Below are 17,190 nucleotides of genomic sequence, written 5' to 3'. Positions count from 1 at the left end.
GGCAGGATATGATGAGCGAGTTATGCAGTACTGTTCACTCACAGAAACACGTACAAAACCATCCCAGTCTAGCCCAGAAACTGTGGGTTTGATAGTCTGAAGTGTTTGGAAATACGGCTTTACAAGCACTGGACTTACTCTCAAGTCTTCTTGTTCCTACTGTGTAGCCTTTATTGTCTGCCTGTTCTGGTTCAAAGAAAGACCATAAAATGTGGTTATATAAATCACTGTTGCAGCACACTGGCAAAAACAAGTGAGCACACTGTAAAAGATTTTCTGCACCACTTCTTTTGGAAATTTTGAGGGGGTACCTTGCTTTCTCCTTTTGATCACTTTGCATTAGTCTGACACTACTATGTCAAAAGTATTTCCAAAGTAGTATTTCTTCATGTCCAAGAAAACATGTGTTCATTTTGTAAATACTGCAGCTGAAGACTTGTGAAATATTTACAGATGGTGTATTTCCCTAAGTGGAAAGCTGGCCTCGTAGTCCCTGCTCACAGAAGGTTGGGTAGGGAGTGCCTGTTCTTTAACTTACTAGCCCAGAAAAAGAAAGTTCTTTTTAGTGGGTTTGTGGTTTTGTGTGGTTTTCCCCCTTCTGGATTTGTGCGTTACTGGCTCTTGGAAAGGTCTGGAGTGCCAGAGTCTTCAGAGGGCTCAGGTCAGGCCCCCAAGAGGCATGACGAATAACGGTGAGGGAGAATAACTTGTCACTGAAAAAAGTGAGGTGTGTCTCCTAAAATCAGTAGATCAGCTTGCTTGTAACTGCATCTGAGCATGTTGTTTTCCTTTGACTATCTGAGAGAGATTTTTTGAGCACTTGCCATGTTCCGTGTACATTGTCGATAAGCTCTTTCTATGACTAGGATCCAATATTGTTTTCTGGCTCTCTGCGTATGAATCTTGATCCTTTTGACCAACACTCTGATGAAGATATTTGGAGGTCTTTGGAATTGGCTCACCTGAAAAACTTTGCATCGTCCCTTCCTGATAAACTTAATCATGAGTGCGCTGAAGGTGGAGAGAACCTAAGGTACATCAAAGAACTGTGCTTGTGAAAATTGCATTAAGAACTAAATGAGGATTGAGAGGTGTGTGCGTGCCTTCCCATCTGCAACTAGACTTCCCATTTCCAGAAACCTTACAGCTCACTTGGGACAGTACGTAGCCAGACTTCAGCAATAACAATGCAGTGTGGGGCTGCCCACCCAGCCCCATATGAGAATTTGGGAGGAGAATTGGGGAATTCTTAATACATGACCAGACAATCAATCCACTAGACTTTATTCAACATGTTTTAAACTCTCAAGTTTGGGAATTCAAAGTAATTTAAGAAATACTCAGAACACTGTGAGGTTTGACAGCTTGGGCAGTCTTAGAAAGGATTTGAGTAGCAGCAGCCTGCTGTTTATAGTCTGTGCTCTGAACTTACCATGGCTCTTGCCCAAGAGACGCAGTTTTTCTAAGGGATTTGTTAGCTTGCTTTTTGCATCATAACAGGGATATATGTTCAGTCTGGAGAAACCGTTTGAAGTCCAGTCCTCAATGCTGCCTTGACTCAGTTATGCTGAAACTATTTGTAATGTATTCTCTTATTATGTTGCTAAGGCTTCTTGTGAGTGGGATGGAGTTTCAGTTGCTGTTAGATACTCTGCAGTGAAGTAGGAAGACTGAACTTATCTGTTTTGCTGGATTCTTTGCACCTGTACTTGAGAATAGTTCTTAGAACAAATTGCTGGGTTTCGAAATGAATACTGCAAACTTGTTCTGACTTTTGCCCCCTCCCTCCTATCCCATCTGCGTAGTGTGGGACAGCGCCAGCTGGTGTGCCTGGCACGAGCTCTGCTCAGGAAGTCCAAAATCCTGGTTCTAGATGAAGCCACAGCTGCCGTTGATCTTGAAACAGATAAGCTTATACAGTCAACAATAAAATCTCAATTTGAAGAATGTACTGTATTAACTATAGCACATCGTCTGAACACAATCATGGACTACACAAGGTAAAGTAATATCACTTTTATCTTGAAGAATGGCATGTGTGACCTGCATTGCGCTCAAATGAGCATCTTTGTTACCTAAAAGTTTACCAGTGCATATTTAGTCACCTCTCTGCAGAGCTGCTGGAACCCCTGTTTTGAAGGGTGGGGTGCATGTGTGTGTTCTGGCTTGTGGTGGCTGTGCTCGGCCTGGAGAGCTCCTCTGATCCCTCTGTTGCACTGCTTTTGTGCCATTCTTGCCCAGGCAAACCAGGAAGGGAGGTCAGAGAGGATGGGAGTTTATTCTTGGGTCTTGCCCTAATTTAGGCACTGCTGGAAGAGGCATCAGAGCTTTAGGGAGCTCATAGCCTAAGCTAGGCACAGGCAGCATAAGGAATCAAAGGGGCAAGTCCTGCGCTTGTCTGACGTTTACTCCACATTTCTCTTTCCATCACTTTTGGTTATAGTTCCCATAGCCTCCCTCATCCTCAGCTGCCTTGCTAAGGTGTGGCTGAGGGCAGAGGTTTTGTCTCATAATTTCAGTTTTAAGCTCTCTTGTCCTTTTTATCACAGAATGGCAGAGAGCAAAGTGACCAGTGATAAGGTTTTTGTGTACTTTTGTAGACCTCTTTGTGGTGTCAGTAGCGAAAGATAATAGACAGGGGCGTTGCCTGTGCCAGGCCCAGCACCTGCAGTACTGTCACCAGATGAATATCCAGTTCAGTCACGGCAGAGGGAAACACTGTGCAGCAGTACCTGCCAAGGGCTTAGCGAACATCTCTGCAGTGCCTGGCCAATTAGTGGAGGTAGCTGGAGGCAGCGTTTTAACTGTGAGCTGACTTCCCTGGCTCTAGTACCTTGCTTTGTAAACTTCCTAATTCCAGTTGCACGTTCGTTTTGCATAAGCTCTGTCTGGGTTTGTATTTTGTCAGCAGGAGCTGTATAACAGTTGATGTGGTGCCATATTATGGGAAGGTTATCCTAGATCTTGCAATGTCTTAGGGGTTCTCGCACAACTTGACAAGAAATGCTGTTATGTAGCTTCTGGCTGGCTCAGAGCACAGTTGAATTCTTATGGCTGCCTGCAAACGACTGGGTAATCATGTGCTACATAAAAAATAGACCAGACAGACCATCTGCAGTGAGGTCGGGAAGGACAGAGTTAAGAAACTGTCCATTCATAGAGTCTGGACTGTCTTCGCTTGCCTGTAATGGCTACGCTACAGTCAGTTTCTGTCTGTACATATGTATCTGTATTCATTGACTTCATGATCTTCATAACCTTTCTTTCCCCCCCCCTTTGTTTTACAGAGTTTTAGTCTTGGACCGAGGAGAAGTGGTGGAGTGTGGTAGCCCAGACCACCTACTTGAGGAAAAAGGCATTTTCTATAGCATGGCCAAAGATTCAGGCTTAGTGTAGCATTTGAACTTGCTTAGTTCGTGTGGGGAAGGGAGGAGATGATGCATTCAGAGAACTGTAACTCCCTTGGAGCCAGTGTGAACCGTACAGTTCAGTTTCAGACCTAGTGAAGTCAGCCAGGGCATGGCGATGGAAGTAACATAAAAATGCAATCTTTTTTTTTTTGTTCTCTGTAGTATTGATTTTAGCCAGTTTTAGGAGAAGCACAACACTGTGCAAAACGTTTCAGAGACTTCCAATCTGTCATTATATGCTCAAGTGTAAACTGGAGTGATTCATCAGAGAAGTTCTGAAAAGCTTTCTTTTCATCTCATCTTATGTTCTGAAGCCCCCTTTTTATTTCAAATGTTTTTGCAAATGCTAGTTTTTTTCCTGTTTGCCGATTCCTCATTTGATGAGCCATCTATTATGGGATCCACTTGGAACATTTTGTGGCATATAGTACTATAGTCCAAAGATTTTTCTTCTTGTGAAATAATAAGTCTTGTGTGCCAGACTTTCTCATTATGGCATTTACTGTACATGGTTAATGCTTTTATACATTCTCCTAAAGGTTTAATGTGTTTACAGTGTATAGCAGCAAGTTCACTTTAAGTCAGTAGTGCTGATGTGAAAAGCACAGTCAACTTCAAAGCAGTATTTAAGCATGTCTAGAATGACAATCACTCCAAAACCAAATTTGTGCAGCAGACGGTGTGTTGCAGTAAGCAGTACCTGATCTTACACCCAGGTCACTCAGGAATTCTGACTTGGATGGCGAATCCTGGTTACGCCTATGGGGACTAGGTGGAGGAGTGAGGATTTGCCTGAGCGGAGGTTGCAGGCTCGGCGTGACGTTGACTGTAATACCCTTGGCTTTGGCAGTTCTGTGCTTTAACAGAAGCTCTGCCACATCAAGGACCATTAGCCTTATATTGAAGAAACATGCCCTTCATGCTGCTGCTGCTGCCTCTTAAATTTTCTGGGAAACTGTTCTGTTGCAGTTGTTAGAAAGTAAAAACAGTGTAACTTTTTGAAGTTGTGTGTTAGCACAACTTCAAAGTTAGCAATGGAGTCTGGTTTCCAAGATCTGCGCTGAATCTTCTATTTCCTGTGGGAAGAAAAAAGTTACTTTTCTCATGTTCTGATTAGTCTTATTTATAAAGGAAAATGCTGGAAGAAGGCAAACAAAGTCAGACGGACCTAAATACTCAGCACTCTGAGAATGTGGACTTCTGTGAATGATTATGCTGACCTTAATATACTAGACAATTCTTGTCTTTAGAGTATTTATTTTTTTGTAAATTATGACTCTCTGAAACTGAATAGACAAATTTTCTTTGGTATTTTTTGTAATGGCTGTACAGAAATTTACAAAGAACTTGCAGTAAAAAAATTGTTTGAAAGATAATGTGATGTCATTTCTTGCTTTGTATTTGACAAAGGGTTAGCTTCGCCAGTTCAGGTTTTTGCCTTGACAGTAGAAAGGATTGGTACTGCTTAGACTAGCCAGGCTTCTAGGCCTGATGTCTGGGGGGTGTTAGGGTGGGTAAGGAACCTCGAATGCAACTAAGTCTGTGCTGTGGTAGGGCTGGATCACATGTGGTGGTTCTTGTAATTTGAGGACTGCAGTTTGTGGAGCAGACCAGGTAATAACGATAGATCAGCGGTGCTGTGCCTTTGTCACACCCGTGGTGTTCATGGCCTATGTCTGCCACATTTCCGGGCAGCTTAGTTTCCACAGTTTCCTCTGTGGAGGTGGAATGAGCAAGGAGTGATTTGGGAGTCTGGGGAGGAGCGGTGGGTTTTGGTTTTTCAAATCACCTAACACACAGCATTGTGATGGACAGAAGGGTGGAAAGATTGGAGCAAATGGGTGGTAAGGAACAGAGTATAGAGAGTATAGAGCAGAAAACTGAGCTTGTCAGGTAAGGTGTGTGGCTGGTATTGTGTTTTGCTCAGCTGCATTAAAATGGAGACGGATCTGTCTGCAGAGGAGACCCAGAGGAGAAACTGTGCATACCACCATGACACCTTACCTGCTTGGGGACAGTCATCCCCAGGAATGTGTTGTGATCCTTCCACTTCCCACCCCCTCCTAGGAGAGCCCTGGGATGGAACGGGGAGAGGTGCCGCTGGCATTGGATGACCAGACAGCAAAGCTCCCTGTGCTCTCTCCTTGCCTGTGCAAACTAGTTATCACCAACACCTCCCCCAGGGCAGATCTGTGGAGTACAGCCGGAGAAGAAATTCAGACAGGATTTCAGATACCTTTGAGAAGTTGTGTAGGTTTAGTGTAGCTCATTACTGAGATAGGGACTCTGCAAGTACTCTGCAGGTGTGGGACTGAATTGAAAGAAGTTATATTGCTAGAGTTCTTCCTTGGGTGGAAACTGGTCTCAGATTTGAGGAAATCACAGACTGGTAGAGGTTGGAAGGGAGCTCTGGAGATCATTGTGTCCATCCCCCCTGCTTGAGCAGGCACACCCAGAGCAGGGGCACAGGACCGCGTCCAGGCGGGGTTTGAATGTCTCCAGGGAAGGGACCCCACAGCCTCCCTGGGCAGCCTGTGCCACTGCTCTGGCACCCTCACAGGGAAGAACATTTTTTCTCATGTTGAGGTGGAACTTCCTGTGTTCCAACTTGTGCCCGTTGCCCCTTGTCCTGTCATTGGGCACCACTGAAAAGAGCCCAGTCCCATCTTCCTGACACCCACCCTTTAGATATTTATAGGTATTGATGAAACCCCCCCTCAGTCTTCTCTTCTCCAGGCTGAACAAACCCAAGTCTCTCAGCCTTTCCTCATAAGGGAGATGCTCTGGTGCCCTGATCATCGTGATAGCTCTCTGCTGGACTTGCTTGAGCAGTTCTGCGCCCTTCTTAAACTGGGGGGCCCAAAACTGGACACGGTACTCCAAATGTGGTCTCACTAGGGCAGAGTAGAGGGGGAGGAATGATGCTTTCCATTGCACACTGATCAACAGAGATCTACAAGGCTTAACTTTTAAGTAATTTGAAAACTATGGAACCATACTTAGGAGTGTGGTTTGTTTGAAATACAGAACTCGCAGAATTATGCTTCTGCTGTGTGAAATGTTTGCAATGGAGTTGTCTGCTGTGCAGGAATGACTTAAACTGCATTTGCAGTCTCAAACTGGGTACACTGGAAAGTGTCACTGGATGGTCTCTGTCCTATTTGTGGGCTGTTTGTGATCATTTGGGGAACTGCATGTCCAAAATGCTGTATTTTGCAGGATAACATTCTAAATAGTGCAGCAAGGCATCGGAAGACTGCTCTTTGTGGGTGCTTCTGTCTTGTTCTCTTTCATTTTCAGTGATGTGGTTATTAATATGATCACTGTGTTCTCCTAGTTTTATGTTTTTATACACTCGCTAGCACAAACTGTTCTGCCCCAGCTCTGGAGTAGATACTCCTTCCTGTTTGCCCTAAATACCTGTCAGTGCTTCGTGCTGTTGCTGCATTGATTAATGATCCTGATTCCAAATGTCTGTCCTCATAAAAATGATTAATATCTTGTCTGGATATAATGTGAACAACACTGTATTATGCATGATGAGGGTCAGTCTGAACTAACCTTTACTGCATGCAGAGCTAGCTCAATAAATGCAGCTTTCTTCCAACAGAACCTATGTGTAAAAGCAGTGTCATAAAGGTACTTTGGGGTACCTTGGGGTAGGAGCGGTATAGCTTGAGATCCCGTTTCAGCTAGGAAGGAGGGCCGTATACTGATCCGGCTGGCAGCGCTACTGGGACCAACTGCGGAAAATGGTACACCTTGCTGCAAGGTCAGGTATTAGAATCTGGTGTTAAAACAAGTAGATGTTCCTTATATAACTGGTTTTCACTTTTGTGCCTGTGTGTGGACCTAATGCGTATTTGGTATTTGGGCCACTTTGAGCCCTTTCCGGTAAGGGACATCTAGCCTGACGCATGTGACCTCCAACACGAGAGTGGAGCCATCCTGCAGGGATCAGTGCTGTTAGAGCCCAGGGCGATGAGCCTTCCCTCCAGCTGCTGTGGGGACTAGTGGATTCAGGGGTGTGACACTGAGTTCAGCAGCTGAGCTCTTGGGTCATGTAGCAGACACCTATTTTCTTTGAATGCCTTGATGTTACATATTTTCCTTTATGCAGCAAAGCTAATGCCAACTCTGAAAGATGGCATTTAGGACAGGAGGTGGGAACTCATCACCATGTACCAGTACTTAAGGGGTAATTACAAAGAAGATGGAGACTCCCTTTTTACATGGAGTCACATGGAGAGGACAAGGGGGAATGGACACAAGTTGCTCTTGGGGAGATTCAGATTGGACACAAGAGGGAAATTTTTCACAGTGAGGACAGTCACCATTGGAATAATCTCCCCAGGGAAGTGGCTGACTCAGACATGTTGGACACCTTCAAGAGTCGGCTGGACAGGGTGCTGGGCCATCTTGTCTAGACCGCGCTCTTCCCACAAAGGTTGGACTAGATGATCCCTGAGGTCCCTTCCAACCTCGGATTCTGTGATTCTGTAACTACTAGGAGCGTGTTCTGCAACGAGCAGCTTAGTCCTTGGGCGGGACGTGAGCTGGGCACCTTCATCCAGCTGCTGCCGAGCAGGGTTTTCATGAAGATGAAGTGTATCGCTGTGGCATGGCCACATCCAGGGGGGATCTGGATCTTCACAGCTGGTAGTCTTGTGCTTCTGTAGATGTGGGGGGTCTCACTTCCCACAGAGCACAAGGAAGCCTAGCTCCCTGGGTTTCCTCTTTTTTTTTCCTTCCTTTTTTTGATACAGATGGCACAATTTAGTTTAGATCAGCAAAAAATACAGAAACCTTATTTATGTGCGTTGCTGGTTAGTTATGTGTATTTTGTGAAAAATTTGCCAAATACCTGTCAGGCCTGAAAGCAAGTGGGCCGATGTAGCATCCTTCCTCTTATCTAGCAGAAGGCCGTGCCTCTCTGGTTCATTCAGTGCTCTTTGCTCTATGGACCATTTCTTCCAGTCTTTGAAAAGACCCTTATCTTTCAAAGCAAAACTTTTTTTTCTTTCTCTCAGAACCATTTTGTTCCAATCTGTTCATTAAAATGTTAAGGATCTGTGAAACCAATTCAGCTCCTGTTGTGCTGTATCTTGTGTCTTACAGCAGTACGGTGTGTACCACAGCAGCCCATGTGAAGCTGCTGGTGGTGGTGCATTATTAACATATGTTCATTATTAAAATATTAACATTTACAAAGGAGTAAAAGAAAACCACTGAATTTACTGTATTGGATTTCAGTGCATGTTGATATATCCTGGCTGACATTATTTCCTGTATCATGGAAGGCATCTCACATCTGGAAAAGCTGCTTCTGCTGAAAAAACAGCTCAGGATTTTCAGGAGACTTGCAAATAACACCCTAGTTCTTCATGTGTGAATACAGCTACTTCTGTAAAACTGCTCCTAGTCTTGAGACATCTCTGAAGACACTCTGGTGGTGGTGGTTCAACCGCCACGTAGCACAGAAACAGTTGTGCTCTGGGTCACCGGTAGCGTTAGTGTTTTGGCACTCCTGTGCACACGGCAACCGTCTAGCGGGGAACTAGGAGTGCGACTTACAAACTACGTGCCTGGCATGGAATTGGTGTAAATCAATGGATGACACCTTCATTCTTACTCTCTAGCTTTGACAATTTCAGTAATACCTTTAAACTTGGAATCATGGGACAAGGATCTTTTTTCTTTAGGTTGTTTTTCTCTCATGCATATGCTGTGCTTTCACTTCATTTGCAATAGCCTTAAACGAGGAGGAAAAAGGGAAGGGGAGCGGGGAGGGGAAAGTTAGTTAACTTGGAATTGAAAGCTCTAACTCTTGATGTCCAGATTGGGCAGATAACTGGAACAGTGAAAGTTTTATAGCGCTAATTAAGCTTTTTACCTCATTTCATATGATTGCATGGGAGTCCTATACTGACTCAACTGGCCGAGCAGGCGGCCTGCATGGAGTGGGTGTTTTGTGAGGATGAACCACTGCCGCAGGCGGGTGCTGCGGCCAGGCTGGACTGTCTCCCAGGGGCTGCGTAGCAGCAGTGCTTGCTGGCTCCCAAAGCCCCTGGTCTGGGTTCTGCCTCCATTGCCAGCGGCCTGGCCTAGCCATCCAGCCACAGCCTGCCTCAGGCGGGAACACAGCTGAGCCGGCCCGGCCGAGAGGGTGGCTGGAAGTACAGGTTCTCCCACAGAAATGCAGGGACGTCATGTGTTCTTGCTGTGCTCTAGTAAAAACTTGCTTTTTCTTTAGAGTTCTTACTGGACCTAGAGTGAAACACTTGTTTTGCTCCAAAGGGAAAAACAGAGTTGGAAAGCGACTGAGATATCAGTAAACCCTTTTTAGATTAGTGGATTTTATTTGGACTTTGAGTGGGTAGCTAATGCTGAGCTAAACACAGATGCTCTATGTTGCATGTAACGCTGCACAACAGCTATTAAAAAACAATGCTGCAAAAGCATAGACAGGGCAAATCCAAGCGCTCCTCTTGATCAGCTCTAGACATTCAGATTACTGGAGGTGTTGGACAGACTTTCTTAATATCTAAAATTTCTTCAGCGCAACTTATGAAATAGGCTGTTGGCACAGTTCTGAGCCTGCTGTAGTTACCTCCCGTGCGAACTTCATAATTCAGTCAAACAGCCTAATGTAGGAAGAAGTACCCTTGCAAAGACCCAGCAGGCCTGTCCTTTTAAACACTGCCTTCTGGTCCTTAAACCAGATTTTTGAGGGAGGATGGTATTTCCAAGTATTAACTCCTTAATATATTTTGCTTTAACCAACTTCCAGCCAACTTCCTTGTGATGACTCTTACCTTTTCTGTGAGACTTGAGCTCCCAGTTTGTCACTTACTGCACCACTTGGACATAGAGTTGGGGGCTCTGGCTTATCTGAAACATGGCGGGTTTTGTCACCTGTAGTTTTGGGACTCCCTTTTGCTCTCTCGGCACAGCTTGTCATGTGAAAGCTGACGGTATTTTTGCTTGCTCTAACTTTGTGCGAGCCAACAGCAAAAGTGCCCCCTTCCAAAGATTACTATTGTGAAAGTATGTTTTGATTGTTTTCACCTTCTGTTGCCTTCTCTCTTCATTACCAACTTAGGAAGGGAAAGCGAGCATTTAAAAGATGTTTACGCCAGAGATTATGGTATGCTAGAAAGTGTCTGTTTCAGAATTACCCAACAATGTGGGCAGTTCTGTTTGTCTTTGACCTCATTTAAGAAAAAATACCTAACTTAATTCTAAATGTTCCTGGTTTTGAGATCCATTATCCATTGATAAACCTTTAGAGGGCTCATAACTTGTATCTCTTTTTTTATTAATTTTTTTTTGTCTCTGCCCTTGGGTAAGGTTTGGGAAAAGTAGAGAGGAAAAATTGCCTCTTTTCTGGTATTTGAGCAGCAGTTTGGCAGCAGGCATTGGACGTTGATATCTAGGCACTTGTTCAGCAGAAACTGTTAACTGCTCTTAATGTGGGTGAAGAGGCTACTGAACAGCTGTTGGAAAAGAAACTGCTGGGTTTTGCTGGTCAGGGTTGACTCTTGCCAGTTTGAACTCTCCCATCCCCCTGTTACTACTTTTCATACTATATTTACTTTAGCTTACTGGAGAGCGCCATTTCAATACTTGATTCTATTTTTATTTCAGCTTTCTAGAAAATTAAGTGCTTTAACAAAAGTCACAGTAAACAGCAGTATCTCAGTGTGATTTGTTTGTCACATTTTCTTGTTGCGATTCCTGAGGAGAGGCATGGGGACAGCTCCGACCGCAGCTCCTCAGCACTGCAGGAAGCCCAGGAAGGCTTTGCTTTCGGCTGCCATTTTGGTTTGTTAACATAACGTCTGAATGATGACAGTGCCAGAGGCTCTGCGGTGCTGGGGTGGCACATGCAGGAGGTAAACTTGCACTCAGGAGGAAAACCAGGAATGAACCACCAGGTCGACAGGCAAGTCTGTGCTACCTTCCTCATCTGCCAGACTGCCACGCTGCAGGGATCAGAGGAGGACACTTTCCACCACACAAATTCCTTGTGGCCAAATTGATTTCAGAAATGTTGGTGTAACGTTTGGACATGCTGCACTGTGACCAACTGGCATTTGGCAGCAGGGCTGCAGAGGGAATGATGTTCTGCTGCCCACTCCCAGCCAAGTTAGGCTTGGTGATGCAGGTGAGAGTGTGTCTAAGCTGAGACTCTTCCTCCAGGCAGCCTGTCAGCACTCTGCACAGCATGATTCACTCTGGGCCCCTCCAAAGCTGACACAGAAGGAGATGGAGTGGATCTGATGCCCAGCTGCAACAACGGGCAGCCTGCAGGCAGCCATATGCTCTTGTGCTTAGTGGCATCCCAATTCCTCTTCCCTACTCCCCCAGAGTTTGTGTGCTTGGGGTGACTAGATCTAGCCACTGTCTTGGGGTCTGCCATGTCTGTGTAAGAACAGTGCTCAGGTGAGCAATCCTTAAGACATTGGCAGAAGACTGAATTTGTTCTGCCTGGAACTTAGGACAAGCTGTAAACAGCTAAGTTTGCTTGCTACCAGTTAAATTCTTGTTTGTCCATAAAATCTTCTTGGCTTTTAAAAATAATCTGTGTAATCTGTAAGTATGGCAGTATATCTGGGCTCCACTTATAGTATAAATCAGAAATGCTGTGGTCTTTTTCTTTTGGCTTGTTTGCTTTTATACCATAAAAGCAACAAGGTGGTTAAGTTCCGAGTGGCTCATTTTCAACAGAATAGTGAGGTTTTGGTATCTGGAAACATAATGAAAATGGAATTGCTAAGTTTCCTATGGAAATAATGTATCCCAAGCCATCCCTTTTCATCTACTCACTGTGGTTATAGCTCAAACAAGATTTGGTTGAGTGTCAGGCAATTTTAGAGTGAAACCCAAGGTAACTCAATTACGAGATCAATCATTCCTGGTAGTGGTGGCATTATGGTATATTCCATGAGTGAGTCATGCGAGGCCTGATTCTTCCATCAGTCTGTAGAACAGTCCCTTCTGAGCTATTAAGTGTTCCAGAGTATCAAATTCAGCTATCTGACCATTTTCCAAGACTAAAATCCTGTGAAGATTAAAACAGAAGTGTAAGCCTGGGGATGCACCAGCAGCTGTAATAAACTCAGTTATTCCTACTTAGTTCTAAAATAAATTTTGGTCCTTGCTTGTTATTTGACCAAGCTTCCCAGCAGCTTTTCAGCTGGGAAGCAGGTGTGGGATGGAAGCAGGTGTCTGATGAGTGACTATTCAAGTACTGAGTTTGTGGGAAGAGAGTTCTGTGGCAACTGAGACTGGAGTAAGATTTGTGAACGTGTATTTTAGCTTCACGATTTTAAGATGAAGCAAAGAGCGGTAGCCATGGTTTCGCTGTCAGTGTTGGGAAGAAGGGGTATGACGCAGTATGAAAAGCATCATGTAGGAATAAATGATCTTTCATTAACCTATTGCTGCCTGGCTGATGTAAGATAGCTCCTACAATCTCTAAAGCAAAGCTTTGAGGGTTAAACTAGAAAAGGACAGAAATGAAATTGCTGTTCACTAAGACTGTGGTTTGTCTAGTTCACACAGGTTGCCTGTGTCTTCCCTACTCCTTAGGAAAATGGCTGAAGATATTACCTGTCGCAGTCCATGATGGTGTTTATCCGGTGAGCTATAGTTAACACTGTGCTGTCTTTGAACTGAGCTCTCAGGGTGGACTGAATATGAAGATCAGTTTCTGAATCTACTGCTGCTGTGGCCTCATCTAGAATGAGGATTTTCGTTTTCTGAAGAAGTGCTCTGGCCAGGCAAACCAGCTGCTTCTGACCAGCGCTGCAAGTAAGAAGAGGGATGGTAAACTTACTTAGCAGTAGTCACTTTTCCCTGGGGTCAGAGTATGTGATTAATTTGAAGATAGTAATGAAAAGGTGATTGTTCCCTTTCCCTGAAAGGTGATTGAGGCTGGTGGCACTGCAGGTAACAGCATGAAACAACCGATGGAAATGAAGAGAGTGTATTACTATAGCACCCAGAAGATCTGCACTTGATACAGGATCCCAGTGTTTTAAGTACTGCACAAACACAAGTCACCACAATGATTATGTCTCAGAGTTCTTCCACTTGGTGTCTTTTGGTTTGATTTCATGCTGCTGAATAGGACAATAATGCAGCAATTTGCTGTCTGGGAACCTTTTTTTTTTTAAACCAATTAGACTCCTTGTCCCACTAGCTCTGTGTTCTCCCAGCCCACGGGCTGGCACTGTGCCCTGCCACTGTCTTTCTGCAGATAAGGTACCTTAGGTTTTCCCCGTGGTCAGTGCATTTATATTCCAACTGATCTGGCAAATCTGCAACGAAGTTCTTGAGCTGAGTCAGTTCCAAAGCTGTCCAGATGTCTGCATCAGTGTATCGGTTTAATGGGTCGAGATTCATTCTTAGAGAGCCAGAAAACAAAACTGGATCCTGAGCACAGAGACAGTACAAACAAGTCCTGAAATGAATTATAAAAATGAACTCTCCAGTTTTCCCTGCTGGGTGCAAATCTGTGGCTAATGTTATATTGAATGGGAGACTAGCATGGCATAGAGGTTATTTCCAACTTTGAAATTTCTGAATGTCCCTCCTCTCAAAGAATCTTTATAAATACTTCCTAGGTATTAAAATCTACAACACTGCTGAAGCTTTTTGGAAATTAATTTCATACCTGGGGAATGACAGTTATATTGGTTCTAAGGTCATGGAGACCTAGTTGAGCAATATTTAGTCCATCAATTAGGATTGCTCCTTCTGCTGCTTCCACCAATCGCAGCAATCCCACAGCAAGAGTAGATTTCCCAGCTCCTGTTCTTCCAGTTATGCCAATCTGTAAAGTGCAATGGAAAGCTTTTGGTTTTGATGTTGACAGTTTTCCACAGGTGGACAGACCTGTCATGTAGTTCCTCTTGGCCTTTTGAAGAAAGACAGCTTTGCACGATCAACTCCTCAGGGCCGTTCAGGATTCATGTAGTCTAGCCACACATTCTTTAAGGGAATCGTTTAGAATTTGTAATTGTTTTGTGTGAAAAGGAATCTTGAAAGCCTTTGATGGGAATAATAAGTAAGAATAACTTTCCTTAAGTCAGAAGGCTTAGCAGCTCTAATGGAGCCTTGATGTGGCACTAGATTTAAAAAGTGAAATTCTTTTGCTGTAACTCTGATACCCCTTTGTGAAATGAAATTTCACTCAGAAGAGTATCTAGTGTACGCAGCAATCCTGGAAACACTACTTTGTACTAGAAGAGGTGTGCAGTGTGATAGATGGGCTCATAGCTTACTGCAGCTTTCAGGCTTCCAAGTTAGTCCACTTTGGTGTAGGGCTGGGACTGCACCTGCCCAGATCTGATCACTGCAAAGCATTGTTCACACTTTGTAGCTCTTCTGACACAAGTGGCTTTGCTTACCTTCTCCTGGGCGTTGATGGTTAGATTGACATGCTTCAGTGCTAACTCCAAATTTGGCCTGTATCGCAAACTGTAGTTTCTAAATTCAATTCTTCCTTCACTGAGCCAAACTTGACCTTGAAGTTTGCCATTCAGAGTCCAGGGTGCCTAAATAGGTGAAAAGAAACAGCAATGTGTAAAGCTGATTTAAATTACTGAATCAAGTGGCCATACTGAAATGGGAAGCTTGTGAAGACATCTGTGCCAAATGCCCTTAATCTGTTTACTGTTTCCAAAAGAGAGAAACGCCTCTTAACTTTCATATTGCAAGCGTTGACTTTTCACTTTGTGAAAAGATGCCAATCATCCTAACTGAGAATGGACATAAACATTTGTTTGCATGTCCGAGTTCTGACACTGAGTGGTTAAATAAAAAAAGATTTATAAGCCCCTGTAAAGAGGACTACAAAAGTCTCCTTTAGTAAGATCTCAGGTCAACATATGGAGAAATAATTTTAATGATTACAGAACAAAAGTTATTGCACTGGAGACTTTTAGTGGCTAAAAGGCTATCTAGCAGCCAACAGTTATCAGAGAGTTACATCTGAACTCCCACAATAAACATGTAGTCTAAATATGGGCAGAAAATACGGCTCATTCCATGAGTGTTACCAAATGAAGCTATTTTAATGGCAATCTAATGCTTAACTCTCTTAAGGACGTAACGATGATCAGAGGTTATAAAACAAGCCTAGTCACTTGGATAAAAATCAAATGCTGCAGTTCTTTAAAGGAAACATAACTGGCCTTTTAAACAGGGAAAACTAGGGGGTTTGTTCAGGTGGAAGAGAAAAGTTACTTGTTTAGTTTGCAGAGATGTTCACCTCTGCTAGTCAGGTCAATAGCTGGTTAGCTACCTCCTTAGGAGTCCTCAAGTATTCTCTCACTCTCTCCACAGAAACAATGTTGTTCTCTATTTCTGTCCAGGAGCGCACCAACCAGTTCAGAACACCAGTTATCTAGCAGAAAGAAACAGAAGCATTTGGGCAGATAAAATAAGCCTGGAGTCATGCTTGTGAGGTACCTGGTACTTTGTCTTAGTGCTTAAGACCTCCTCATCAGCAACTTGAGAAATCATCCCTTAAAAGACTAAACAAATAACCACAGATCCTCGTGAAAGGTTGTAAAGCTGTGTTTAAAGAGCCTAGCCAGCTTCCCCCATAAAGAATGAAATGCTGCTGACTTGGGTGCTAAAAGGTAGTGTGACTATTTAAGTTGCTGTGTAACTAGTCTACATGCAGGTAAGACAGACACTGAAGACCATGCTTCAGTTGCTCAGAGCATGCTGTGACGTAAGGATGAGTTTAGATGCAGGAGGACAAAGACAGCTGGTGTATATGTTTATCGGGTTCATTCTCTCTAAGGGGCCTTCTGCTCCAGACGCTCTGGGTTTCAGCAATGACAGCAGGGTTTGGTAGAGGAGAAGGCATCTAGAAAGCCACAGAAATAGTTGGTAATTTCTTAGAAATTGAAATGGTAGCAAAAATTAAAATGCAAGTTGCTTTTGATGAAAGGCAAGCATGGTATTACTTCAGTGCTGAGTTACCTGAAGAGCATATGAAATGGAGAAGCCAGCAGTTCCTGGACTAAGATGTGTTCTGCCTATTGCTGCAAACAATGCTGCAAACAACACGATGCCATTGCCTAGAAACTCCAGGTTTGTAGCAAGCCACCTGCAAGAGGAGGAGAGTACAGGGCTGTTGCTGGATGCCCTCTTCCTTTCTCTCAACAGCATCTGTGATGACTTTGCAAAACACTTATGGAGCTGCTGGGATACAGGGTGCTCAACAAAGCTCTTGTCACACCCTGGTTTCTCCTATCCAGCCACCCTGTAGCTCATTAGTGGTTCCAGACTGTCCAAACTAGTTGGCTTATGGTCTCTGTTAGTATTTTCTCCAAGGCCTGCTGGATGACAGCAGCAGCACACAGCTTCTTGGATGAGTTGGTCTAACATCTCTCACTCTTTCTGGTAGTCCTTACATGTTTCATGACTGGTGGCTGATGCCTCTGTTCTCTGATGGGTTCTGCATATACCACAAGCCTTGAGCACTCTGTCATGTGGTGATGGACCTCACCAGGCATGTACTATAGCTTCCTGCATTTTGGACACCAAGTGATACCTCTAGCTGTGTGTCAGCATGTGTGTGTGCCTTGCCACACAACAGAGATGGGAGCGTATGGGTTGGGTGAGAGGCACGTTGCCAGGGAGGGGTGCAATGTAAGCGATAATTAAAGAGGCTACCCTGCCCCCAGAACACCATGCGCCACTGTCTCATCTTCAGTGTGCCTCCACCCATGCCCCAAGAGCAGCCATCTCTGTTCAC

General features: G+C 44.2%; 2 protein-coding genes across 21 annotated transcripts in view; one reads left to right on the top strand and one right to left on the bottom strand.

The window, feature by feature from the left end:
- The window catches only part of LOC142062582 (multidrug resistance-associated protein 1), a 59,251-nt gene extending 54,465 nt beyond the window's left edge, over window positions 1-4,786 (top strand). For all 12 annotated transcript variants that reach the window (XM_075105166.1, XM_075105162.1, XM_075105164.1 and 9 more), the window contains 3 exons: window positions 867-1,033; window positions 1,806-2,000; window positions 3,288-4,786. In XM_075105166.1, coding sequence (XP_074961267.1) covers window positions 867-1,033; window positions 1,806-2,000; window positions 3,288-3,396 — 471 coding nt within the window. In that variant the 3' untranslated portion in view covers window positions 3,397-4,786. The remainder of the gene's footprint in view (window positions 1-866; window positions 1,034-1,805; window positions 2,001-3,287) is intronic.
- The window catches only part of LOC142062583 (ATP-binding cassette sub-family C member 6-like), a 34,567-nt gene continuing 21,782 nt past the window's right edge, over window positions 4,406-17,190 (bottom strand). For 5 of the 9 annotated variants that reach the window (XM_075105182.1, XM_075105181.1, XM_075105176.1 and 2 more), the window contains 7 exons: window positions 16,413-16,539; window positions 15,724-15,825; window positions 14,828-14,974; window positions 14,092-14,250; window positions 13,684-13,850; window positions 13,026-13,220; window positions 11,028-12,474 (listed from right to left, as the gene is read on the bottom strand). In XM_075105182.1, the coding sequence (XP_074961283.1) occupies window positions 12,366-12,474; window positions 13,026-13,220; window positions 13,684-13,850; window positions 14,092-14,250; window positions 14,828-14,974; window positions 15,724-15,825; window positions 16,413-16,539 (1,006 nt within the window). In that variant the 3' untranslated portion in view covers window positions 11,028-12,365. Of the gene's footprint in view, window positions 4,487-11,027; window positions 12,475-13,025; window positions 13,221-13,683; window positions 13,851-14,091; window positions 14,251-14,827; window positions 14,975-15,690; window positions 15,826-16,049; window positions 16,297-16,412; window positions 16,540-17,190 lie in introns of those variants that run through there. The other 4 variants (XM_075105177.1, XM_075105178.1, XM_075105183.1 and 1 more) reach the window with 4 other exon arrangements.

Source organism: Phalacrocorax aristotelis, chromosome 10 (assembly GCF_949628215.1).
Source record: "Phalacrocorax aristotelis chromosome 10, bGulAri2.1, whole genome shotgun sequence".
Lineage (NCBI taxonomy): Eukaryota > Metazoa > Chordata > Aves > Suliformes > Phalacrocoracidae > Phalacrocorax > Phalacrocorax aristotelis.
This window is presented reverse-complemented; position numbering and strand designations above follow the sequence as displayed.